Genomic DNA, 27,310 nt, shown 5'->3' with positions numbered 1-27,310 from the left:
TGCACCCTTAGGTAGGCCAGGAGCAGGATGTCAGACCAACGATTGGATAGTTCAGCGCCCACCAACTGATGAACGAAAACGGCCTACAACTCATTGGCTTCACCGCCTCCAAAAATATGACCATACTTAGCATCTTTTTCCAACGCAGCCTCCCTAATCGGATATAACCACAACAGACGGAATCACAAATCGATCACGTTCTGATTAACGGATGATACATCTCCGACATTATCGACATCGGGACCTATCGTGGCGCTAACATCGACTCCGACCACTATCTGGTGATGGTGGCGAGCTCGATGTGGCCCCTCTAGAGAACTGCTGGAGAACAATGAAAGCAGCCATCAATGATGCAGCCGAGAGCACTATCAAGTATGCGGAAAAGAGTCGACGAAATGAATGGTTCGACGAGGAGTGCATAGCGATTTTAGATTTGAAGAACGCAACATGGGTGGTAATGCTGCAGCAAGGAACCTGGCAGAACGTGAAACATTACCAAAAGAAGCGAAAACAGCAGACCTGCCTCTTTCGGGAGGAAAAGCACCACCTGAAAGAAGCGGAATGCGAAGTAATGGAACTGCTGTGCCGTTCCCATGAAACACGGAAGTTCTACTAGATGATCAACGCATTTCGCAACGGCTTCGTGCTGGGAGCCGAATTATACAGGGATAAGGAAGGGGGCCTCTTGACGGATGGACGTGAGGTGATCGAAAGGTGAAAGCAGTACACTAAAACCTCTTCTTATGCATGTTATTTTTATGCACTTTTAATTTATGCACCTTTTATATGCCCTGCATAAAAAGAGGAAAAGCTACTCAGAACCATTATTGCGCATAGAATATTTAATAATGACGGGAAGTATTGCAACGGCGGCCAAGGGGTGTTTACAGAGGAGAGCAAAGGAAGGTTACAGGTTCATTTTGGAGTGTTTCCGAAGGTCTCATGTGCGTTTCGTGGGGTCCGAGTGGGTCTTAAAGGGGTTTCGGAGTCATTTAAGGATATCTCAGAGCATTTTAGGCTGGTTTCACAGGGGTTACGAAGGCGTTTTTAGGGGTTTTGGTTTAGGAAGATTTTTATGAGGCATTTCAGGATGTTTCAGACCATTTTCGGCGTGATTCAGAGGCGTTACGGAAGCGTTACGGAGGAGTTTTCGGGGTGTTCGGAGCTTCTCAGGTGCGTTATATGGGGTCCGAGGGGGTTTAAGGGGCATTTTGGAGGCATTTTAAGACGATTCAGAGAATTTTCGGCGGGATGCAGAGGCGTTACTTAAGCATTACGAGGAATTTTCGTGGGGATCAGAGCCTTTCAGGCAGTGTCGCGAAGCATCAGCGTACAAGTCACAAAAAAGCTGATAAACACCAAACTTGTATCACCCTGTCTCTGCGGTTTCTGATTCGCTCTCTCTGCAGTCGCTAACACCAGAAAAGACAGAGTCCCATCCAGTGTTGGTAAAAACTCAAATTCTCAAATCTCATGGTTGAGTTGTTTCACGCGCGATTCTTGACTCGCCAAACTCACCGCCGAAAAAATCATGCATGAGTTGACTCATGATTTCACTCATTTCTTTATTTCTTGGTGTTCTTAATGTTTACATCGAAGTTTTTAGGATTGCATGATAGAACAAAATCAAATCTAGCGTACAACAACATTGAATGCCGTTCAAATTGATTTGGATTCGTTTTACAAGCGAACGAGACTTCGGCGCTTGACTCGTGAGTGCGAGATTTTGCAAGAAATTCTCGCGCGTGAGAAAACGATTCAGAATCGCGTGCGAGTTTGCTCACGCGGGAGCGGTTCATGAGTGTGCTTTGAGTGTGAGTTTACCAACACTGGTCCCATCAATGTCACCCAGTCACCCTTGTTTTGCTACAATCATATATCATGGATACGGCTCATGTGAGTGCATGAGCCAGCATATAAAACTATGCATGTGTATTATCACAAGCACGGTACTACGTCATAAATCCTGTTCGTTTTGCATAGCTCAGTTTAAACGCACACATTGAGCGCACCACGCAGTTCGCCCTGGCTACGGCAAACGCTCTCACTTCGCCCGTTAGGGGAACAAAGCCCAAAATGCCAAGATGGGGTAAAATGGCCCAACTCATAAAATCATTCCTGAATGGGACTTGATCATTACTATTGGTGAATGGTGTCAAGATATGTTTGCATCGAACATTCTTCTACATAGAAGCTAGGCCACCAAACCCACGAAAAATCTTTTGATTTCCCAATGAAAATTGGCAACTTCCGGTTTTCGTGCTTGCAATTAAGGTTTTCTGGCGATTTTATTACCAGCCAAGTCCAACGAGATTGAGGCGCACATGGAGACGCATGGTTGTTGATGTCTACGCTTTCCATGTTAGGGGCCATTCAAATATTACGATCATCGTTTTGCGGGGAGGGGGGTAACACTCCATTTATTGAATATACCAAAAAAGCAAGACAGAGGGCGGAAAGGGCCCATATAGCCGAGGCGGTAAACGCACGGGTATTCAGCATGACCATGCTGAGGGTGACGGGTTCGATTCCCGGTCGGTCCAGGATCTTTTCGTAAAGGAAATTTCCTTGACTCCCTTGGGCATAGAGTATCTTCGTGCCTGCCACACGATATACACATGCAAAATGGTCATTGGCAGAGGAAGCTCTCAGTTAATAACTGTGGAAGTGCTCATAGAACACTAAGCTGAGAAGCAGGCTTTGTCCCAGTGAGGACGTTACGCCAAGAAGAGAGAGAGAGAGAGAGGGCGGAAAGGAATCGGAAATGCCCGAAAACTGATGGACGTAATTTTTGAATGTTTTCATGAAGTGGCATCTTACCCCATGGCAGATGGGCTTTTTGCACCACTTCCGTTTCACGAACCAACCAGTTTTTTAAGTCGCTAAAAATCGATTAAAATTCAATAGTTTAGTGAATATTTTTGCTGAAGTATCGAGCAAATATTGTCTAGTTGCTGTTACCACTTTGAAAGCCTAACAAATGAGGCTAATTATCATTGAAACCGATGAATGTTTGAAAAATGGCATTTTACCCCACTTGACCCTATGCATCGTTGCTCAGAGAGATTGATTCTCTCGCAACCCGCCTGAAACATTCTCAGCATCTGCTATCGCTGCAAAGCTGCGAAGGGTGGAACCCACAACATGTTTGTCATTCCAGGCGTGACATGCTAGCTGGTTCGTATCACTTTGGGAAGGGTGACTCCAGAAAGCGGTTCAAGTGATTGACTCGTGATGGTCGCGATTATTCGCATGACTGCTTTCAGGTGCGTTACATGGGGTCTGAGGGGGTTTAAGGGGGATTTTGAAGGCATTTCAGGACGTTTCCGAGCATTTTCTGCGGAATTAAGACGCGTTATGAAACCGTTACGGAGCAGGTTTGGGGGGTGGTAGGGGGGTGCGTTACATAGAGTCCGAGGGGGTTTGAGGGGGTTTTGGAGGCATTTCAGAATGTTTCAGACCGTTTTCGGCGTGATTAAGAGGCGTTACGAAAGCGTTATGGAGGAGTTTTCGGGGGGTTTGGGGCCTCCCAGCGGCGTTACATGGGGTCCGAGGGGGTTCAAGGGGGATTTTGAAGGCATTTCAGGACGTTTCAGAGCATTTTCTGCAGGATTAAGAGGTGTTACGAAAGCGTTACGGAGGAGTTTCGGGGGTTTTCGTAGCCTCTTAGGTTCGTTACATGGGGTCCCCGGGGGGTTTAGGGGGGTTTTTGAGGCATTTCAGGAAGTCTCAAACGGACCGAAACGTCGAGAATAATCAAAAACTAGTGTTTTCCATTCCCCTTAAGACTGCGAAGCCAAACCGTTACAGTACATAATCTCAGTCGTATCCAGAAAGAAACATTTCAGGAAGTTTCAGAGCAGACTCTGAAATACCTTAAAACGTCCCTCAAACTTTGCAACGCCCTTCAAAGGCTCCTGAGATCCCTTTAATTGCTCCTTGGAACGCCCCTGAAACCCACTTAATACTATTGAAATACCCCAGAAGTCACCGTAATCTCATGAAAACACCAAAAAATCTTGGCAGAACATCCTTAAAAGGCTCCTCAAATCCCCCGAAACAATCCCTTAAAACGCCCCTGAAGTTCCTTGGAACCCCCTTTTTGGGCTCTCTGGCAGTTTTCTGGAAATCCGTTTAGCCCCACCTCAACTGCTCAGGAGCAAGCCGTGTTCTCGCAAAATAGATTCTCTAATTGAAGCCCAAACTTAATTTATGCTTAAATTTCCCTCTTTATATGCCTTTTTAAATTTATGCATATTTTTAATTTATGCAGTCCCAGCCATGTGCATAAAAAGAGGTTCCAGTGTACTTCGAAGAATACCTGAATGGCGTGGAGAACGTAGGCATGGGAGACCACGACAATGGAGGGAACGACTACTTCAATGCAGCAGAGGACGGAAATGAGCCATCTCCCACGCTGAGGGAAGTTAAGGATGCCATTCTCGAAAGGGTGAAAAAACTTCGAAAGACAAAACGTCGAATGCCAAAACGTTGAATGCCAAAACTTCGAAAGAAAAAAAAAACGTCGAAAGAACAAAACGTCGAAACGTGAACGATTGGGCTCATTCTAAAAAAATAAAGAACTGACTATTTACTTAGATCACTCGTTTTCGACGTTTTATCCTTTCTACCTTTTGTCCCTAAGCCGCTATTCACCAGCTCAAAACTAACAAAGCAGCTGAAAAGGTTGGTATCGCAGCTGAACTCATCAAGATGGGCCCAGAAAAATTGGCCACCTATCTGCACCGGTTGGTAGTTGGGATCTGGGAAACCGAAAGCTACCGGAAGAGTGGAAGGAAGGAGTATCATTTGGAATGTGAGAACTTCATAGAGATCACCATTATGAGTACTGCCTACGAAGTGCTATCCCAGATCATCTTCCGTCGTCTGTCACCTCAGATCAGATCATCACCGTATTGTAAATCCTCCAGAAATGCCGTGAATACCAGGTCCCAACGCATCATCTGTTCATCGACTTCAAACTGGCATACGACAGTATCGACCGCGCAGACCTATGGAAACCATGAACGAAAACGGCTTTCCTGGGAAGCTGACTGAACTGATTAAAGCAACGATGGACGGTGTCCAAAACTGCGTAAGGGTTTCGGGTGAACTGTCGTCGAGTTCATTCGAATCTCGCCGGGGATTGTGACATTGTCGATTGGCCGTGTCGATTTTTGCAAAATTGCGAATACACAATCCCGAATAGTCACAAATGGTTGCAAATGGACCTAAATGAAGCCCTGCAAAATTTAAAAATTCTAAAAAATCGGTAAGCTAGTCCGCAATCGACTTGAAGTTTTATATGGGAATTTTAATTTTTCAGTATGGGGAAATCCAACTTTTCAAACTTTTGAAGAAAAAGGCACATTAAAGCAACTCTAAAAATCCGCTCCCCCCCTGAAGATTTAGTGCATATATTAGGGAACATTTTGTTAGAAGACAACTTTTTACTTGCACTTAAGATAAGGGCGTTATTAAATTTCGAAACAATGGACATTTTATTCGCATGATTTCTAGCTTCTTTAATTGGCATCACTGCACGTTTTGCGTGTTGAAGAGGGTGGTAACAGCCATCTGCGGCGTCACCACCCGTCGCTGGATGGAGACGCAAGTACCTGATAAAAATGAGATAGTTACAATTGTAAATATTCTTGCGATATTGCTTTATAAAAACTTGGTATCTTCGGCAAAGTTGTTGGCATGGTCAAAAGCTGTCCCGTGATGAACTAAATCATTGGCAAATCAATCGCTGGGCGGCGCTAGTGTGCATACAAACTGCATGCAAAAGTATTAACGTATATGCGTGTATCTCAATAACGTGATAATTTAACTGTGTGGTGTCTTCGACAAAGTTGTTGGCTGGGCCATGGGCTGTCCAGTGACGAACCAAGTAAGTAGGAATTCAACCGATAGGTGGCGCTAGTGTGCATACAAACTGGATGCAAAAGTACAAACGTATATGTGTGTATCTCAATAACGTCATAATTTGAGTATGTGGTGTCTTCGACAAATTTGTTGGCTAGACCACGGGCTATCCAGTGACGAACGCAATACAGTCTTGACTCCTACTACACGGTTAGTTCGGGGGTGCAGTAGGAATCCGTGTTGTAGGAATCAAAGAGCTTATGGGATTTCGCCTAATTGGTTGGTTGGTTAGTGGTTGCTTATGTTCACTCGCTAGTAGAAGCACTCATAAGTTATCGCTTGCGATATCTAAAGATCTACTTCATTTGGAACAATGCTGTCTTCGGCAAAGTTGTTCAGTAGGTCAAGAACAATCTGGTGGTTAACCAATTAGTTTGTGATTCCGCCGCTAGGTGCTGCTAGTTGTCAAGTAAAGTTTCAAACTTCTCTAGTTCGCGATCCAGATCAGATAGAAAAGTGCCGTCTTCGTCAGAGTTTTTCGGGAAGTAAAAACCTATCTGGTGATTCAATATTTAGTTGGTGATTTCGTTGCTAGGTGGCGCTAGTTGTTAAGTAAAATTTTAAACTTCTTTAGCTCGCGATCCAGAGCAGATAGAAGAGAGTCGTCTTCAGCAAAGTTCTTCAGGAAGTCAAGAACAATCTTGTGATATAACAATTAGTTGGTGTTTTCGCCACTAGGAGGCTCTAGTTGTCAAGTAAAGTTTCAAACTCCGCTATCTCGGGATCCAAAGCAGATCGAAAAGTATCGTCTTCGACAAAGTTCTTCAGGAAGTCAAGAGCTATCTAATGACTTAACATTTAGTTTGTAATTTCGCCGCTAGGTGACGCTAGTTGTCAAGTAAAGTTTCAAACTTCTATAGCTCGCGATCCAGATCAATTAGAAAAGTGCCGTCTTCGAGTTTTTCAGGAAGTAAAAACCTATCTGGTGATTGAACATTTAGTTGGTGATGTCACTGCTAGGTGGTGTTAGTTGTCAAGTAAAGTTTCAAACTTCTGTTGCTCGCGATCCAGAGCAGATAGAAATGTGTCGTCTTCGGCAAAGTTCCTCAGGAAGTCAAGAGCTATCTAATTAAATAACATTTAGTTTGTGATTTCACCGCTAGGTGGCGCTTTCTGTCAAGTAAAATTTTAAACTTCTCTGACTCGCTATTCAGAGCAGATAGAAAAGTGTCGTCTTCGGCAAAGTTCTACAGGAAGTCAAGAGCTATTTAGTGAATTAACAATAAGTTTGTGACTTCGTCGCTAGGTGGCGCTAGTTGTCAAGTAAAGTTTCAAACTTCTTTATTTCGGGATCCATAGCAGATAGAAGAGAGTCGTCTTTGGCAAAGTTGTACAGGAAGTAAAGAACAATCTTGTGATTCAACATTAAGTTGGTGATTTCGCCGCTAGGTGGCACTAGTTGTCAAGTAAAATTTCAAACTTCTCTAACTCGCGATTCAGAGCAGATAAAAAGGGTCGTCTTCGACAAAGTTCTTCTAGCAGTCAAGAGCTATCTAGTGATTGAGCTATAAGTTTGTGATTTCGCCGCTAGGTGGCGCTAATTGTCAAGTAAAGTTTCAAACTTCTCAAGCTCGCGATCCAGAGTAGATAGAAAAGTGTCGTCTTCGGCAAAGTTCTTCAGGAAGTCAAGAGTCATCTTCTGATTAAAAATATAGTTTGTGAATTTGCCCTTAGGTGGCGCTAATTGTCATGTAATGTTTTAAAACTTTATCTCAGGATCTATAGCAGATAGAATAGTACTGCCTTCGGCAAAGTTCAACAGGAAGCCAAGAGCATTCTGGTGATACAACAATAAATTAGTGATTTAGCTGCTAGGTAATGCCAGGCTGCTCGGAATCCATAGCAGATAGAAAGTGTTATCTTTGGCGATTTTCTTCAGAAATTATAGACTATAGAACAACCTGGTGATTCAACAATTAGTAGGCAGTTCGCCGCTACGTGGTGGTAATTGGCAAATAGAATTTTGAACATCTCTATCTTGGATCCAGACCAGGGTTGACAATCGTCGTTCTCTTCGCCATTGCTAGGTGGCGTTAGTTGTTAAGTAAAATTTTAAACTTCTGTAGCTCGCGATCCAGAGCAGATAGAAGAGAGTCGTCTTCGGCAAAGTTCTTCAGGAAGTCAAGAACAATCTTGTGATTCAACAATTAGTTGGTGATTTCGCCGCTAGGTGGCACTAGTTGTCATGTGAAGTTTCAAACTACGCTATCTCGGGATCCAAAGCAGATCGAAAAGTTTTATCTTCGGCAAAGTGCTTTTGAAAGTCAAGAGCTATCTGGTGATTCAACATTTAGTTGGTGATTTTGCTATTAGGTGGTGATTTTGCCTCTAGCTCGCGATCCAGCGTAGATAGAAAAGTGTCGTCTTCGGCAAAGTTCTTCAGGAAATCAAGAGCTATCTGGTGAATTAATAATTAGTTGGTGATTACGCCGCTAGGTGACGCTAGTTGTCAAGTAAAGCTTCAAACTTCTCTATCTTGGGATTCAGAGCAGATAGAAGATGGTTGTCTTGGGCAAAGTTCTTCAGGAAGTCAAGAGCAATCTGGTGATTCAACAATTAGTTGCATGAAGGGCTTGCATTTTTAAGAAAAATGAAATCTTTCGTTGTTTAGTTTTGCTCTTCGCTCAAGTGCGCTAAGCAACGAAGCCCAGACAAACAGACGTAACTTTTAGAGGGAATTCATCAAAACTTTTGCCCGGTATATTTTCCATGAGCACACAGCCACCTGTTCGAAGAACCGCTCGAGATACTGTCGATTGCATGATTCAGCAACGTGTACACTGGCAAACGTCAAAACGATCGAACACTAGCGCCTCTGGTGGAAGGATTGTGGAAATTAAATGAAATTTAAATTGATCTTCAAATGCACGTGCCTGGATCTGGATCGCGAGCTAGAGAAGTTTGAAACTTTACATGACAACTAACACCACCTAGCGGTGACATCACCAACTAAATGTTGAATCACCAGATAGGTTTTTACTTCCTGAAAAACTCTGACGAAGACGGCACTTTTCTATCTGATCTGGATCGCGAACTAGAGAAGTTTGAAACTTTACTTGACAACTAACACCACCTAGCGGTGAAATCACCAACTAATTGTTACATCACAAGATTGTTCTTGACTTCCTGAAGAACTTTGCTGAAGACGATTCTCTTCTATCTGCTCTGGATCGCGAGCTAAAGAAGTTTAAAATTTTACTTAACAACTAGCGCCACCTAGCAACGAAACCACCAACTAAATATTGAATCACCAGATAGGTTTTAACTTCCTGAAAAACTCTGACGAAGACGGCACTTTTCTAACTGATCTGGATCGCGAGCTATAGAAGTTTGAAACTTTACTTGACAACTAGCGTCACCTAGCGGCAAAATTACAAACTAAATGTTAAATCATTAGATAGCTCTTGACTTCCTGAAGAACTTTGCCGAAGACGATATTTTTCGATCTGCTTTGGATCTCGAGATAGCGGAGTTTGAAACTTTACTTGGCAACTAGTGCCACCTAGTGGCGAAAACACCAACTAATTGTTATATAACAAGATTGTTCTTGACTTCCTGAAGAACTTTGCTGAAGACGACTCTCTTCTATCTGCTCTGGATCGCAAGCTAAAGAAGTTTAAAATTTTACTTAACAACTAGCGCCACCTAGCAACGAAATCACCAACTAAATATTGAATCACCAGATAGGTTTTTACTTCCCGAAAAACTCTGACGAAGACGGCACTTTTCTATCTGATCTGGATCGCGAACTAGAGAAGTTTGAAACTTTACTTGACAACTAGCAGCACCTAGCGGCGAAATCACAAACTAATTGGTTAACCACCAGATTGTTCTTGACCTACTGAACAACTTTGCCGAAGACAGCATTGTTCCAAATGAAGTATGTAGATCTTTAGATATCGCAAGTGATAACTTATGAGTGCTTCTACTAGCGAGTGAACATAAGCAACCACTTCTACATAGCGCCTCTATCGGCCAAATTGCCAACTAATTGGATGTTAGTTCGCATTGTGTAGTAGATCTATTCTAATACTACAACTTTGCCAAAGAAAGTATGGTGCTATCTTGTAATACTCCTGATATATTCGCTCACACCCCCAATTAGGCGAAATCCCATAAGCTCTTTGATTCCTACAACACGGATTCCTACTGCACCCCCGAACTAACCGTGTAGTAGGAGTCAAGACTGTATTGCGTTCGTCACTGGATAGCCCGTGGTCTAGCCAACAAATTTGTCGAAGACACCACATACTCAAATTATGACGTTATTGAGATACACACATATACGTTTGTACTTTTGCATCCAGTTTGTATGCACACTAGCGCCACCTATCGGTTGAATTCCTACTTACTTGGTTCGTCACTGGACAGCCCATGGCCCAGCCAACAACTTTGTCGAAGACACCACACAGTTAAATTATCACGTTATTGAGATACACGCATATACGTTAATACTTTTGCATGCAGTTTGTATGCACACTAGCGCCGCCCAGCGATTGATTTGCCAATGATTTAGTTCATCACGGGACAGCTTTTGACCATGCCAACAACTTTGCCGAAGATACCAAGTTTTTATAAAGCAATATCGCAAGAATATTTACAATTGTAACTATCTCATTTTTATCAGGTACTTGCGTCTCCATCCAGCGACGGGTGGTGACGCCGCAGATGGCTGTTACCACCCTCTTCAACACGCAAAACGTGCAGTGATGCCAATTAAAGAAGCTAGAAATCATGCGAATAAAATGTCCATTGTTTCGAAATTTAATAACGCCCTTATCTTAAGTGCAAGTAAAAAGTTGTCTTCTAACAAAATGTTCCCTAATATATGCACTAAATCTTCAGGGGGGGAGCGGATTTTTAGAGTTGCTTTAATGTGCCTTTTTCTTCAAAAGTTTGAAAAGTTGGATTTCCCCATACTGAAAAATTAAAATTCCCATATAAAACTTCAAGTCGATTGCGGACTAGCTTACCGATTTTTTAGAATTTTTAAATTTTGCAGGGCTTCATTTAGGTCCATTTGCAACCATTTGTGACTATTCGGGATTGTGTATTCGCAATTTTGCAAAAATCGACACGGCCTATTGTGACAAGGTGGCGAACTCTCATGCCTACTATTCAAAATCGCTCTGGAAGGTATTATACGACGAGCCGGGCTAAACAGCCGGGGTACGATCTTTACAAAATCCGGCCAATTTGTGTGCTTTGCGAACAATATAAGTATTATCGCCAGAACATTTGAGGGGGGCAGAGCTGTGCTGCCGTTCTACGCATAATTGTCCCACGTTATATGGGATTCCCATATAACATGGTACAATCGGGCGTAGAACGGCAGTGTACACCCACCTGAAACGCGAAGCAGCAAAGATGGGACTGTTGGTGAATAAAATGAACGGGGTTGCTTTCGAAATGGTGGAGGATTTCGTCTTCGTCGGATCCTTACTGACGGCTGCCAAGAATGTCAGTTGTGAAATTCAAAAGCTCATCATCAATAAAAGTCGTAAAGATTCACCTTCGCTCCAAATGCATCGGTGATCTTCTACGAGCACGAGACATGTACCAAGCCCGAGGAGAACGCGTGCTAAGGATGATCTTCGACGGTGTTCAGGAAAATGGCGTATGGCGGGGAAGGATGAACCACGAGCTCACTTCACTTTATGGCGAACATTGCCAAAGCCCGTCCGCTATGGTTCTGTATTGCCGTTATCTCCCTCAGCAGAGCTTTCCACCAAAAATAAAACGTAAAACCCCATACCTTCTTTATGGACGACTTGAAGCTGTTTGCAGAATCAGTATAGAGACTTGTGAAGCAGTGATATTCGGATTGAGTTCGAAATTGAAAATTGTCGGTCATCCCATCATTTCCGGGGTTGAGTAGTGGATATACATATTTCCGCAACGTCGAACAAAAGTTGATTGTGAATACAACGATCAAGAAGGAGCTGCAGACAAGGTCTTGCATCGTATCAGTTAACCTCGACTCGACCATTACAACGTTGTTACCAAGATTGCGTGCCTATTATCTATCTATATATATAAAAATGCTGTGGCATACGTGGGATCGCGCATAACTTGCGAACGGGTGGTCCGATTTGGGTCGTCCAAGTTTTGATCCGTTAGTTTTCACCCAAGGAAGGTTTATGAGGCCTAAAACATGGGAAAATTGAGAGTTTTTGAAAATCGGGTTTTCATACATTTTGAACGGGGACTTGGTCGCTTGGCTAGAGACTTGAAACGTCAAAAAACGCAGTAGGCAAGACAAAGTTTGCCGGGTACAGCTAGTTAATTGTAAAGTACAATTTGATGGGAAAAATTGTTCCCTACTGCAGGTAGCAATTGGACTCGATTTTGAAAAAAAGTTGCATAAACTGATATCCCCGTTCGTGCCAACTGGCTCGACATTCTGCGGTTTACGTGAAAAGAATAAAACGGCTAATTCTGATCAAAATCGCTGTATCGTTCGACCAAAATATCCAATGATCGTTTTTCAAGATATCGCAATACCACGTCCTGGCAAAGATCCTGGAGGAGAACGTTCTTATATATTATGTTGTTTCTCCGCCCGGCGTCTCTGTTGTGGTCCCTAGGCGAGTATGTGTTTGAATATCTAAAGACGTTTTCGGTTTTGTAGCGTTTTTTTTTTTTAAACTCTTAAACACTAAGCAGCCTTCAACAAGTTGTTGCATATAGGCCTGCAAGGAACTACTGCCTAGTAATGTATGTATTTCAGCAAATGAAGAGTGGCGATTCAACTGGCACATCCTGTACCAGGCGGGGTCGAACACATTCTGATTCCAGACATGAGCAGCAGCAGGTTCCATCTGGTTAACCCAGGAAGGCCCAGGGCACCTTCCTCACCCCCTCTCTCACAAAGCAACACGCAAGCGTCTTCAGCACCAACCGGAAGACAAGGATAAAGCAACTTCCCCGACTTAGAATGGGCCAGCGAGCAATGAGCGTTAAATTTAATGACAACTACAATCATTCGACGAACCCGACGAAATGACCTCGCCCCCTAGCCATGTCCGAGTATCCCATTTTTACTAAACCGAACGATGATGACGATGATGGGCTTGGTAGTGACGGGTCTCGTCTGGTTGGAGCACTGCAATGATGGGACACGGCCGCCGAGTGGAGTGGATTTAATCTTAAGCGGTCGCTTAATGAAAATGGTTAACCTTGGATGCGTGTGTGCGAGCTGGCGTTGACAGTTGATGTGTGATAAGCTGGTGAGATTTTTATTTTCGGTCGACCAACTGGCTTATTGATGCTTTCGGATGATGATGATGATGGAGCCAACTTGATTGACTGTTTGCGGGTTTATGTGCAGTTTTTGGGTGTGGGGGGCGTGACTGGTGTTGTGAATGTTTCTGTTTGGGAAGGAGGGCATGCTTATTAAGCGTATGAATATCTACTGTAACTGTGATGAAATTGTGAATAACTGAAAAGAGTAGTCTGTACAGAATTTAAACTTTATGCTTTTCCTACATACTACATATGCATGTGAGTGAAAACTACTATATCTTCAATAATAACACAAATAGAGAGCAGTTTGGAATGAAATTGGTTTCAAATGCATAAAATGTTCATTTAAAAATATCATGTGCCCTTAGCTTTGGACATTTTGTTTAGGTGGCGTTTCAGCTGTCTTATTAATCAAGTAAGTATTAATTCAAGATGTCAAGCAAGGACTACAGTCTCGGGGCCTGATGAACCCCGCTGCTTGCGAGTCAGCCGCGTAGTCACCGGGTTAGGGTAGGACCACTACCCCAATACTTCAAGGTGTCAAGCGACCCGTGGCGAGGAATGAGTGATCAAGTTGGTGAAAAAGATGCTCGATCGTTAACGGAGCCTGTGGGGTACCTGGGCGGGCATCCCCCACAGTATTTTCGTCCCTTACTTCGTTAATGCAGGGCTATGGCGTGGTGGGTGGGCCTCCATTCCCGTGCTACTCGTGGGATTAGGCATGAAAAACAATTTGAATATAAACCAAAATCAAACAGGAGGAAGTGGTAGTGGCGACTGGCGAGGCCAACTCCTTCGCAAGAAGCGGGTTGTGAGGTCTCCGATAAGGAGAAAAGGAGTAGGAGCGGGAAGCTGCGCACGCAGCTCCAGCGGGGGAGCTCCGATCCATACCTTGGCTAGCCAGCCGGTGGAGATACCGAACGAAGCGTGGTTGATGAGGGTCATCAACCAAAAGAGAAAGAATACCCGCGATCGAGGTGGCTGAGCAGCAGTTTGGCAAGATCATCGACTTTGCGCCCACAAAGTCCAACATAAGTAAGGACCTGGAAAAAGCCCTGTAGCGACTTCGTAAGTCGATCCACGATACCAAGCTGGATCACGTGAGACTCGTGAAGACTACAAAGGTTAGTTCAAGTCTACCCAGAAGGAGGCTTTCGCTTTCGCAGGAAGCCCAAAAAGTGCGGCGGATGCAACTGCTCGTGATAAGCACTCGCAGAAGCGGGTGAGGCAGCCGTCAGGTAAGGAGCTGTCTGGCGGTGCCTGCAAGGCTAGGAAAATACTAACCCCCCAAGTTCGGCAGTAATACCGGCAAGTCAGACACCAGCCTGGCGTCCCGGAAAGCTGGGAAGGGTAGGCCTGAAAATACTGGACCGTCCCGGATGGAAGGAAACATAGGGTTACGGCCGTTGTTAGGCCCTCAGCAACCACAGAGTAGGGTGAACCAAGGGGGAGGAGCCCCCTTTGGACAAACGTCGAGTGGAAGAGGAAGATGAAAAAGCCGCAGGTCGCGAAGGACAGGGACGAAAATCCAAGTAGGCGTAAAAGCGTAGGTGCCAAGCGCGAGAAAGGCATCACGCTCGTCATCAAGACCCAACAGTCTACACGGGAAAAAATCCGCTGCATGAAACCTGCTAAATGAGTCATGATTGCGCGTAAAATGTGTGTTTTCATTTTATAAATATACACCACAAAAAAAGGTCATAATTTCATGACTCATGTTGCCGTAACGTCACCTTGGCGTTACGTTTTTCATGTTTATTGACAAAAATTTGTAAGTTAAGTCATGATATCATGCCCATGCATACCAGAACTATTAACTAGATTCATAAAACCAGAAGCGGTATTCATAGAACTAGTAGTTGCCATTTATGGTTCCAGTTTTATTAGCGAAATTTGGTAAGTCGGTTCATATTATCATGAAGTACGTACTCAAACTATGAACTAAATTTATGAAAGCTTCAGCATTACTCATGGTGCAAGTATTTGTCATTTATGGTACTGCCCAAGCAACACACATGTTATAATAGAGTTACGACAGCGCAAGTGTATAGAAGTTTATTTTACGTAATTCTAACATTGTGTTGAAATAACGTAAAATAAACTTCTATACAACCAAAACTTGCGCTGTCGTAACTTTTATATAACATGTGTGTTGCTTGGGTGGATCGGTTTGCGAAAAATGGTAGTACTGGTCATGTTATCATAAAACATGTTCTAAATGTATTACGTAATGTTATAAAAACATAAGCAGTATGCATGGTTCTAGTATTTGTAATTTATGCTATCGGATTAATTGGTGCAAAGTGGCATTTAAGGTCATGTTATCGCGAAGCACGCACTCTGAAATCATGAACAAGATTCCTGAATATTGAAGTAATTTTTATGATTCTGGTATTTGTCAATAATACCGTATTTTTTCTTCTGCTGATGAAGCTGGCCAAAATTTTGTGCCGGAATTGTGCGTGAGCTTGATTGTTCTGCTGCTGATGAAGCTGGCCGGAGTTTTGTGCCGGAATATGGAGATTTTTCACTTTCAACTTCTGGACTGTAGTTCAATAATTATATAGCACAGACAAACAGACATATTACTTGGAAGAAATTTGTTTCAAAAACATCGTTTGGCATCACACTAGCACACTCTATAATGCACAATCCGAAGCATTCGTTTGCAGGTGTACTATCCTTCGGCTCGATGTAATAATTTAGCAGGTGACGACTCCCCCGTGGCGTTGCCCATTCATGAAAGATGAATAAAGGTTCACGATTGAGTCATTTTATGTAAAAATTGATCGGCGTCGCATTCATTTCTCTCCAAAAGTGAGACGTTATGTAGAAACAGCAGCGCCACCATGACACATGTGAACACAGTCCGAACCACACTAAATTTTCAAAATGACCGTTAAATCGTGCGACAATTGCGATTTGAGTGGTATGTCTGTTTGTCTGTGTATATAGTTTACTACTATTTAAGTAAGAACAATTCACTACACTTTTTCGAAAACCAAACAAAAATCTCACCGGAAAACACTGCCGCTCACAAAAGACGCCTTGACAGAAGTGACAAAAATGGCGTAGGTGATTCTGCGCGAGGGTTTGCGTAACGCTTACAGTGCCTATATTCGTTTGTTGTGATTCATGATTTTATGACTCTGCGTTATGTTCATACGACTCAGCGTCTAGTTGAGATGACTCAGCGTCATAGTTTTATGACTCAGAGCCATGCTACCATAACTCAGCTTTTTGGTATTCAATTTATGAAAACGAGCCTAATTTTTTCATAACGCTTTTGACGGCCATGGCTTTTGTTGATGGAATCAGTTATTATTATTCATGATAATCGTTGTTAACGTCACGATATCATGACTTGTAGTTACAATATCATGAAGCGACAAGTTTTATGATTTCATAACATTTTAGTCATGGATCCGGCAACGAATTTTTTCCCGTGTAAGTACTCGGACGTCTTGAAGGCGATGCGAAGCGACGCCAAGCTCGTGGATCTGGGAGCCGACTCGTACTCGTACGGGCGAGATGATCCTGGAGCTGCAGCGTGATGGGGAACGCAAGGGCGCCACCTACAAAAGTTTGGCGAAGGGGTTGAGGTGAGGACTCTCACACAAGAGGCGACTCTGAAGGTGAAACACCTAGACAAGGTAGGCTGGTGCGTATGCCATTTACGAGCCACCGGAGGTTTGTTTCAGGTGTCTGGAACCTGAACACAAGTCATAGGACTGCAAAGGTCCTCACAGGAGCAAACTTTGTAGGAGATGCGGCGCCGAAGGCCATAAGGCACAAGGCTGCACGAGTCCACCCATTTATCTAATCTGTACCAGGAAGTTCGTGAACAACAGGCATCCAACAAGTGGTCCAAGGTGTCCGGCATTCAGAAAAGCCACAGCTGATAAATAACAGTGCAGGTAACCCAGCTGAACGTGAGCCACTGTGACGCAGCCCAGCAACTGCTTTGTCAGGCAGTTTATGAGGACAGATATCGTCATCATAGCGAACCCGTACCGAGTACCCGTCGGTAATGGAAATTGGGTCGCGAATGGGTCCGGAAATATGGACGACGGGTAAATACCCCGTGGTGTCTACTCTTTACGAGGGCTTCGTGGCCGCCAATGTTATTGGGGTCTTCTTTTGTAGCTGTTATGCGCCTCCGGTTTGGTCTATCGAGCTGTTCACGCAGATGATGGAATGTATGACGACCGTGCAGACATGGCGAAGGTTAATGATAATAGCGAATGACTTCAATGCCTTGGCCGTGGAATGGAGCAGGAGTTTCTCGAGCCAGCGCTACAGCGGGTCAGATCATGCTAGAGCACTGATTCCCAACCATGGCTCTCGGGCCTTCCCAGTTTGTTGTCACCCCGCTTTTAGTAGATCAATCGAAGCGTGCCTGCAAGCAATTGGTGGTCACAAAACGAAAGTTGGGAAACTATGTGATAGAGCCACTGATCATGCTAGTAGATGTCGATCTAGCTTATGTCGGTACCAAAGGTACATGTAAGCGGATGAACCCATGTCATTCAGTACCGCCCGAACAGCCGAAACGGAGCGGAGTCGATCATCGACGTTAATTTTTGTAGTCCTGGTCTAACAAGTAGTTCGAACTGGAGTGTAGACGATGCCTACACACACAGGGTTCATCTGGCAATTCACTAAAGTATTGACTACAACAACCGCAGGCAGTCAGTGGGTAAAGGATGCAGCGACTAGGCCAAGTCCAAACCCTCCTAGGTGGAAGTCATCATATTTTAACAACGAGGTATTTAAGGAGGTCCTACGCAGTCAGCGAAACCCACTCGGCCTAAGCGGGGACGAGCTGGTTCATTTGCGTTCATTCGATGCGACCAAGGCAATTTCACCCAAGTAATGGGAGACAACCGGCGTACTAGTGGACTCAAGCGATTGCTAATCAGCTAACACGACTGCCTACGGGCCCGCAGGTTGATGCAACGAGCACGAAATGAGCGACGGGTGGTATTTGCTGCTGCCGAAGTCACCGAGATAAAGGCAAGCCAAAAGGCCTGTTTGGAAGGTCTCCGCCAGAGTGCCAATGCAAATCCGTGGGGTGATGCCTACAGGATCTTGATGGCCAGGTCAATAGGTGTCATGGCTTCCACAGAGCAGCCTCCAGATATGTTGAAGGCAATCATCGAGGGGTTCCGCATCATGATCCTAGTTCTTGGCCTCCTTTCGTAGGACCGCTGGGGACTTGAGCTGGCTATAAGACGAGGATCACCAATGAGGAACTTGCGGGGATTTCACTTCCACTTTGCTCGTAGGAGTCGGTCATCAATACATGAGGAATTCTGATCCGTGGAAGTTCAAGATCTTTTGTAGTCCACCTGATATAACTCCAAACGGTTTTCTGGGATTCCATTAGGAGCTTCTTCTGGGATTCTTCAAAGAGTTCCTTAAGGCATTTTTCCAGATCATCCTCGTGGGACATGCCCAGGAATTTCTCCAGCAGGAATTCACTTAGTAATCCTTAGTAGGAATTCGTGGAGGAATGATCAGATGGCTTTCCTGGAGTAATGCACAGATGAAATGCCTGGAGGAATCCCCAGAAGGAGTTTTAGAAGGAATTCTCAGAACAAGCTGTATAGTGAAAATTAGGTTACATAAAGTTTTGTTTACAGAAAAAAAATCTGCAAAATTATCAAGACAGCTGAAATGTTACTTTAGGTGTCTGTTGAAGTTTTAAAACTAAGAAAATGATACATTTCCACCGAAACAGTCACATTTTGTGCATTCATCTGCTCAAATAATGATCTCAAATATTATTAGAGAACATATTAGTGATGGTTTATAATGGTGTGTATTGATTGGAAAAAGTATGAGTTATATATGAAAAAACGTTGACAAAGCTTAGAGTTGCAGTAAATTACATGTACTTATGGTAGAAAGGGTTATTCACATTAAGTCACAGTATAGTATAGAATATTTAGCAGTATAAACGACAACATCGAATGCACACGAATAAAACGGATTTTTTCTTCTAAGATATCGGAGACGTGAGATATGAAATCATAATGTATATTCGAAAATTTCAAACTAAAACTAGAAGTGACAATCAAAAGCATCCCTACAAGTTTTTTACTTGTTTTGTAATGTTTGTAAAAGCTTTGTGTGTTGTTGTATGGTAGTTTTTGCTTCCCTCATAGGTAGATAAAGATAATTTACACAGAATATAAGTAAAAGTATACACGCTGCACTGAACAAAATATGTACGTAGTTTTTGTTCATGTTATCATATAGTTTTGTTTTAATAAAAGAGATTCGAAGAAGAGTATCAAACAGTACAGTAAAGTACAAAAGCCGAAAGATCAAGTGTGACAGTTTTTACAGATAGACTAAATAGAGACAGACATACAGTATAGTCTAAACGGGACACAACTAAATATATGTATAGGTACAAACACGCTGACAGAAAACAATTGGTATCTCTTACGTGAGTCGTGCTGGGTCTTTTCCTCGGAGATCATCAGCGCGGCACGTTCGATGCCCGAGTTCATACTCTGCGGCTCCAGGTTATTTACGCAGTTTAGCATACTCCTGAAATTCGCACACTCTACGATTATGTAATAAGTGAATATTATCAGATTACGGATAGGTTGGTTTGGAGGGTTTTTGGAGGTTTCTTTTCTGCTTTTCTTTTTTTGCTTTGGTTTAGACTTTTTCTTTTGGTTTTATTTCGGTGACTTCTTCGGACGATTGTTACCGAATGCTTTGGGTTGGTTGGATTGAATTTATAGCAGTTTTGTTTGAATTTGGGTTTGAGTGTTTAGGCAGATTTTTACAGCGTTTTGTGTTTTATTATACAAGAATTGCGGTGCTCTATTTATATTGGTTCGTGTGCTTGTAGAGTTGATTCAAACGCATAGTCTTGAACCCAGGTATGTTTAAAAGGATTCTGAAGTACGGTAGATCTGGTGTGTAGTAAGCCAAACTTGCTGGCATGACAGTTGCGTGTGTCAGTTGACAGGTTTCGGGGTACAACACTTGGTTTCGGGTTTGTCCTAAACTGGTAATTGCTACTTAGTTAGTGGTTTGTGTTGTTGTGTTTGGTGTGCTCGTCGGTGTTGTTCTTAATAGAATGTACCAAAGTGTGTGAATAAGCTTTATTGGTAATTGGCTGTGCGTGATAAACGACATCTTGAATTCGAATGGTGATGGATGGAAAGGTCTTCGGTACATGCTATGTCGGGGTGCCCTTCTACAGTTATTAGGCGTTGAGCGATTGGGCTATTTACAATTAGCAGTCAAGCGTATACTAATCAAAAGGCAAGGTATTGCGTGTTGATTCAGCTTAACCCGTAAACACCCGGGACGATCTACTTTTGGAAGAAATGCAATATCTTCTTTGTTTTAAAACATTTTACCCCGGATTTTTTTTTATAGTCAAGGGGAATAGTTGTGCTAAGAAGTGCATGGTACCTCCCCCCTTTGCACCCTCCCCCCTTTTGCGGGGAGCCGAAAATACGTGGCTTTTTTTTTGTATTTTTTATAAATTCTGCATGTTTTTGCTCAAATTTCATCGTTTTGCTAATCATCAATAGTTTTCACTGATCCTAGACATGCTATGTATTACTACCCATCATAAACTGTTGAAGTTTTGATCCCAGAGCTATTCTAAGGCCTCCAAAATACTCCGAAGTTTGTGACACAAAGCTAACATTCTCAACCAAATTTTATGCACGATGAATGATCACAGAACATGGTCTACGGTACTCAAAAAGCCTCAAAACACCCCTAGAAAATTTGCGGTACATGACTTGGGTGATCTAGGTCATCCAAACTACTCTGGAATTTATTTTCTTAAGATCTATATGCATCTACCATCGTTTGTGTTCACTCTGTTCAAGAAATTTAGTTACGTTGATGTCCATTAGATCTCACTATGCTATGAGCAACTTTATATTGTGGTAGTTGGTCATTCCGTGAAATACAAATGGCCTCCAATACTCTTTGAAGTTTGGGTTACGATATCTACATACTGTATCATGCTTTAGTTGTGAAAAATGTTCGTGGAATGTAGTCTATACTGATGATGGAACCACAGTGCATATCTATAATGCTTTTGGTACACTCATGGGATATTCCAGGCTTTCCAAACTATTCTGGAGTTAGGAACTTCGAGGCCTACAGGCGCTACTCTTGTTTTTCTTTACTCTAACGGCATGATTCTTTCACGATTGTGTCTGTTGCACCTTAATATATTACGAGTATCTCCATTTGTTGCTACTTGGGTGTCTACTGGCATACAAATGGGCCCAATGTATTTTGAAGTATGGGTCGCAATATCTGTAAATCTTAGAATATTTTTATTGTAGCGAATGCTCGCGGAATATAATCTACGCTACTCTTAGAACCTCAGAGTGCAATTCTGGTAACTTAGCAACATTCACTTGGTGATCTAGGTCATCCAAACTGTCCTGAATTAAGACCTTCAAGCTCTACAAGCTCTACTCTTGTATCTCTTTACTTTATCGATGTAATTCTTCACCTCTGTTGTAACTCATAACATGTTGAGTATTTCTTTGTGTTCCTTGTGCATTCACTGACATACAAATGATCTTTATGGTATTTGGAAGTGCCGGAAATTACCCAAGAACTCCTCTAGGCGTTCCTCGGAAATTCCTCCAGGAGTCCATCAGAAGTTCATCGTGATGTTCTCCAAGAATACCTGTACGAGTTTCTAGGGAATGTCTCAGGACTTCCCGTGAAATTCTTCTGGAGATTCCCAGCAGTTTCTCGAAAATTTCATGCTGGAATTCCTCCGAACGTTCCTCAGCAATTCCTCTGAAAACTCCCCGAGGATTCCACAGAAGTCCCCTAGAATTCTTCCAAGAATCCTTCCCTAAGAATTTCACCAGAGAACCCTCTAAGATTTATGCCAGAGTTTCCTCCAGAAATTCTTCCAGGGAATACTCCAGGAATTTCTCTAGGGATTTTTTCCGGGTAACTTTCTCGGTTAATTTCTCAAGAAGTTCCTCCAGGAATACCTCCAGGAATTTCTTCTGGAATAACTGATAATTAATCTATGAATTCATCAAGGGATTCCTTTAGAAACTCCTCCACGGTGTCCTACAGAAATACTTCCAGGAGTTCCCCCAGGAATACCTCCAGGGATTCCTCCACAAAATTATCCCAGTATACCTCCAGCAATTCCAGCAGGGGTTCTTCCCGGAATTCCTCACAGGGATTCCTCCTTAAAGTCTTTCAGGAATTCTATCAGTCATTCCTCCAGGAATTCCTCCAGAAATTCTTTCTGGATATACTCCAGGATATATTTTAGAAATAACTACAGCAAATACTCCAGGAGTTCCTTCAAGATTTACTCCAGGAATTTCTCTAGGAGTTACTCTACGAATTCCTTCTGGAATAACTACAGTAAATCATCTAGGAATTGTTCCGGAAAACACCTCAAGAATTCCTTCATGGAATATTCTAGGAATTCCTCCAGGAATAACTGCAGGAATTCCTACACGAATTGCTGTAAGAATTACTACAGGAATTTCTCCAGAAATCCCTTCAATTCCAGTTCTTGTGGGAAATACTTAACGTGAATTCAGAATTACTTGCATGAATTACTCCATGAATTTTTACAGGAAATACATCATAAAATCCTCCAGGAATTCCTCCAGTAAATAAAAATTGAACATAACTTCAAAATTTCCTCGCTGTTCAAGGAAATTCTTCAGGAATTCCTCTAAGAATTTCCCTGGAAAATTCATTAAAATTTCCTTCACAAATTACTACATGAATTCTTGCAGAAAGTACTTAAGGTATTCCTCCAGAGAATTCTCCAGACATTTCTTCAAGAAACTTTTGAAGATATTCCAGGAAGTATTCTTGTAGGAATTCTGGAAGGAATTCATGAAAAAAAATCTTCAAGGAATTCCTGGAGAAATCCCTAAAGAGATTCTTGGAGGAATTCTTGAAAGATTTCTTGGAGGTATTGCTGAAGGAATTCATGGAAAGGAATTCTAGAAGGAGGTATTCCTGTAGGCATTTCAGATGGAATTTCTGAAGGTATTTATTGAAAATCCCTGAAGGAATCCCTGGCAAAATTCCGGGACGGATTCTTGGGGGAATTTCGACACAAATATTGGAGAAAGGTCTTGGAGAAATTCTTATTAGAGTTCCTGTTGGACTTCTTAAAAGAATTTCTGGAAAATTCCTGGACGGATTCTTGAAGGAATATCTGGAAAAATTCCTGGAAATTTTGGAGAAAGTTTTGAAGGAATTCTTGAAGTATTTCCTTGAGAAATATTGGAGGAATTCCTGGAAGAAGTCTCGGAGCAGTTCTTGGAGAAATCCTTGGAGTTTTTCTCGGTGGAATCCCTGCAGTTGTCCCGGGAGTATTTTCTTGAGGAATTTCTGGAGGTTTCCTGAAGAATCTAGGAGGTATTCATAAAGGAATTTCTGAAGGATTTTTTAAATGATTTTTTGAAGGAATTTCTTGAAAAATCCGTGGAGGAATTTCTGGCGAAATTCTTGAATGGATTATTGGCATAAATCTTAGAGGGTTCTCTGGTGAAGTTCTGAGGGAAGGTCCAGTAGGAGCTTTTGAAATTCTTGGAGGGATTCTTGGAAGAATTCTAGGGGACTTCTATGGAATCCTCGGGGAATTTTCAGAGGAATTGCTGAGGAACGTTCGGAGGAATTCCAGCATGAAATTTTCGAGAAACTGCTGGGAATCTCCAAAAGAATTTCACGGGAAGTCCTGAGACATTCCCTAGAAACTCGTACAGGTATTTTTGGAAAACATCACGATGAACTTCTTAGGGACTCCTGGAGGAATTTCCGAGGAACGCCTAGAGGAGTTCTTGGGTAATTTCCGGCACTTCCAAATACCATAAAGATCATTTGTATGTCAGTGGATGCACAAGGAACACAAAGAAATACTCAACGTGTTATGAGTTACAACAGAGGTGAAGAATTACATCGATAAAGTAAAGAGATACAAGAGTACAGCTTGTAGAGCTTGAAGGTCTTAATTCCAGAACAGTTTGGATAACCTAGATCACCAAGTGAATGTTGCTAAGTTACCAGAATTGCACTCTGAGGTTCTAAGAGTAGCGTAGATTATATTCCGCGAGCATTCGCTACAATAAAAATATTCTAAGATTTACAGATATTGCGACCCATACTTCAAAATACATTGGGCCCATTTGTATGCCAGTAGACACCCAAATAGCAACAAATAGAGATACTCGTAATATAATAAGGTGCAACAGACACAATCGTGAAAGAAACATGCCGTTAGAGTAAAGAAAAACAAGAGCAGAGCCTGTAGGCCTTGAAGTTCCTAACTCCAGAATAGTTTGGAAAGCCTGGAATATCCCATGAGTGTACCAAAAGCATTATAGATGTGCACTGAGGTTCCATCATCAGTATAGACTACATTCCACGAACATTTTTCACAACTAAAGCATGATACAGTATGTAGATATCGTAACCCAAACTTCAAAGAGTATTGGAGGCCATTTGTATTTCACGGAATGTCCAACTACCACAATATAAAGTTGCTCATAGCATAGTGAGGCCTAAAGGACATCAACGTGACTAAATTTTTTGAACAGAGTGAACACAAACGATGGTAGATGCATATAGATCTTAAGAAAATAAATTCCAGAGTAGTTTGGATGACCTAGATCACCCAAGTCATGTACCGCAAATTTTCTAGGGGTGCTTTGAGGCTTTTTGAGTACCGTAGACCATGTTCTGTGATCATTCGTCGTGCATAAAATTTGGTTGAGAATGTTAGCTTTGTGTCACAAACTTCGGAGTATTTTGGAGGCCTTAGAATAGCTCTGGGATCAAAACTTCAACAGACTATGATGGGTAGTAATACATAGCATGTCTAGGATCAGTGAAAACTATTGATGATTAGCAAAACGATGAAATTTGAGCAAAAACATGCAGAATTTATAAAAAATACAAAAAAAAGCCACGTATTTTCGGCTCCCCGCAAAAGGGGGGAGGGTGCAAAGGGGGGAGGTACCATGCACTTCTTAGCACAACTATTCCCCTTGACTATAAAAAAAAATCCGGGGTAAAATGTTTTAAAACAAAGAAGATATTGCATTTCTACCAAAAGTAGATCGTCCCGGGTGTTTACGGGTTAATTATATGTAGCGAATGGTAGAACACGGACCTGTACATTTAGTAATATATTCATGTTTCTTTTCTATAAATTAGTAATCTTAAGCAAAATAAACGAATAAAAATTACAAACAAATCTTTTACGTAGTTCAACCACATAGTTCCAACAGTCGATTTATATACCCATGTGTTTTACCCCTATTAGCCATTGCCACAATCTTTTCCTCGGCCTGGACAACGATATCGATGGGATCACAACAACTCCGCACACAAAACCCTCCCCGAAGGTGTTGAAAATGACTATAATTTCTCAAGTGAGACGCGTGACCTCGGCACCTTTCCGAGGATCTCACGTAATACACCTCTATATTGCTGCTACTACCAACCCCTATACTTGCCCATTAGCTCTAACTTTCTGGGATGATGGCAGGCTAAAGCGTGAAATATGAGTACTTGTTCACCGGTGTTGATTTACATACATACATACTAGCGGAGGCAACGGCGGCTATGGTGGTACTGCTAATGCCTAGGGTCACGGGAAAAGGTCTATTTACACAGTACCCAGCCAGCAGTAGGTTAATCCAAGCATCGCGCAGACGGAAGTGTGGAAAAACTTTTGCTCAAATATTGGTAAAGTTTTCCCCACCTGGGTCTGTGACCGGGTGCGGTTTGGTTCTGCTGGGCTGGGCGTGACGGTGGGGAGCAGGTGGGGGGAGGGAGAACGAATGCGGTGGCAGTCTAGCGAAAGCACAGCATTCTAAAAAGTTGTACGTTCTAAACGTCAGAGACACGACTCCGGCGAGAATGAACTGTACTTTTTTCGGAGCTGCTGGAACAGTGGTTATCAACCTGCTTTAATGGCGTATCCCATGAATGATGATTGAGAATTCAGGTAGTAGGAAAATCAGTGAAGTTCTCATATAGGCGTACTCGGTATATTTCTGGCAGCTTTGTTCTCTTCGTCATTGGGTGTTTTCTTAAACATTTTGAACTCAAAGTTTACCTTAAATCTTTGACAACTAAACTGAATTACACGACCAAGCTTCAGGCAATTTGGACGACAATAATCCCTCAGGACCAGTCCATAAACTACGTAGAGGGGATCTGGTAAAAGTCTACGGTTCAGAAAAAATAAAAAAAAAATATGTCTATTGAAAGGGGGTGGAGGGTGTATGCGAAGGGGAAACATGAGTCAACGTATAGTTTATGGACAGCGCTTTACGAAGAGAACACAAATCCTGAAAAGTTGTGGAGTTTTTCGTGTTTTTTTTTTCTGGTTTTTTTCTGGAACTCCTCCAGATATTTAATCTGGGATCATTCAAAAAGACCTTTCCGAGACTTCTCAAATTGGAAATTTTTAAGACTTTAATGTGTTACTCCTCCTAGTGTTTCCGGAAGATTTCAAGGAATTGCTTTTGGGATTCTGAGGTTCCTCCAAAAAAGATTTTTTTGGGATTCTTCAAGAAGTTTCTCCTCAGATTCTTCAATGATTGTCTCCTGGGCTTCCTCAAGAAGTTTTTTTCAGGGCTTTCTCCTGAAGATCCTTCTGATTTTATTTCTAGATGTTACTTTTGGAATCTCAGGATCTAAAGGAAGGACACACGAAGGATTATGCCAAAAAAGTTCAGCTTATTGGACGCAGTGACTTAATTTCCCCAACAGGAAAAAAAAAGGATCTACTGAAGGAATCTCAAGAATAAAATAAGGAAAAATCCCTATATAAACGATTTCCTTGAGCAATGAATTCCTCCTTTCTGGAGAAGTGAGAAAACAAGCAAGATAAGAAAGATTCGGTATTCTGGAGTATTTCCAGACGTAACTGCAGGTGTAGAAAAAACTCCCTGAAGCAACTCCTTGAGGGATCCCAGAGAGAACAGATTCTAGATTCGGAGAGGGACCTATGCTTGGTCTCAGAAGAAATATCTGAAGAAATCCTAGAACAAATTCCTAGAAAATCGTCATTTCATATAGATCTCTTTGAGAAATTCCAGACAGATTGTCTGCAGGACTTCAAGTGGAA

At 42.4% G+C, this 27,310-nt stretch overlaps 1 protein-coding gene across 21 annotated transcripts in view; it reads right to left on the bottom strand.

Moving 5' to 3' along the window:
* The window catches only part of LOC109428702 (glucose transporter type 1), a 916,963-nt gene that overhangs the window by 43,012 nt on the left and 846,641 nt on the right, over window positions 1–27,310 (bottom strand). For 18 of the 21 annotated variants that reach the window (XR_009997807.1, XR_009997808.1, XM_062852201.1 and 15 more), the window contains one exon: window positions 19,631–19,734. The exons of the other annotated variants lie outside the window; for them this stretch is intronic. Coding sequence is in view for 16 of the 18 variants with exons in the window: in XM_062852201.1 (XP_062708185.1) it covers window positions 19,631–19,734 (104 nt within the window). In the remaining 2 variants the exon portion in view is untranslated. The remainder of the gene's footprint in view (window positions 1–19,630; window positions 19,735–27,310) is intronic. 21 annotated transcript variants of the gene reach the window in all.

This window comes from Aedes albopictus, chromosome 2 (genome assembly GCF_035046485.1).
Source record: "Aedes albopictus strain Foshan chromosome 2, AalbF5, whole genome shotgun sequence".
Classification (NCBI taxonomy): domain Eukaryota; kingdom Metazoa; phylum Arthropoda; class Insecta; order Diptera; family Culicidae; genus Aedes; species Aedes albopictus.
This window is presented reverse-complemented; position numbering and strand designations above follow the sequence as displayed.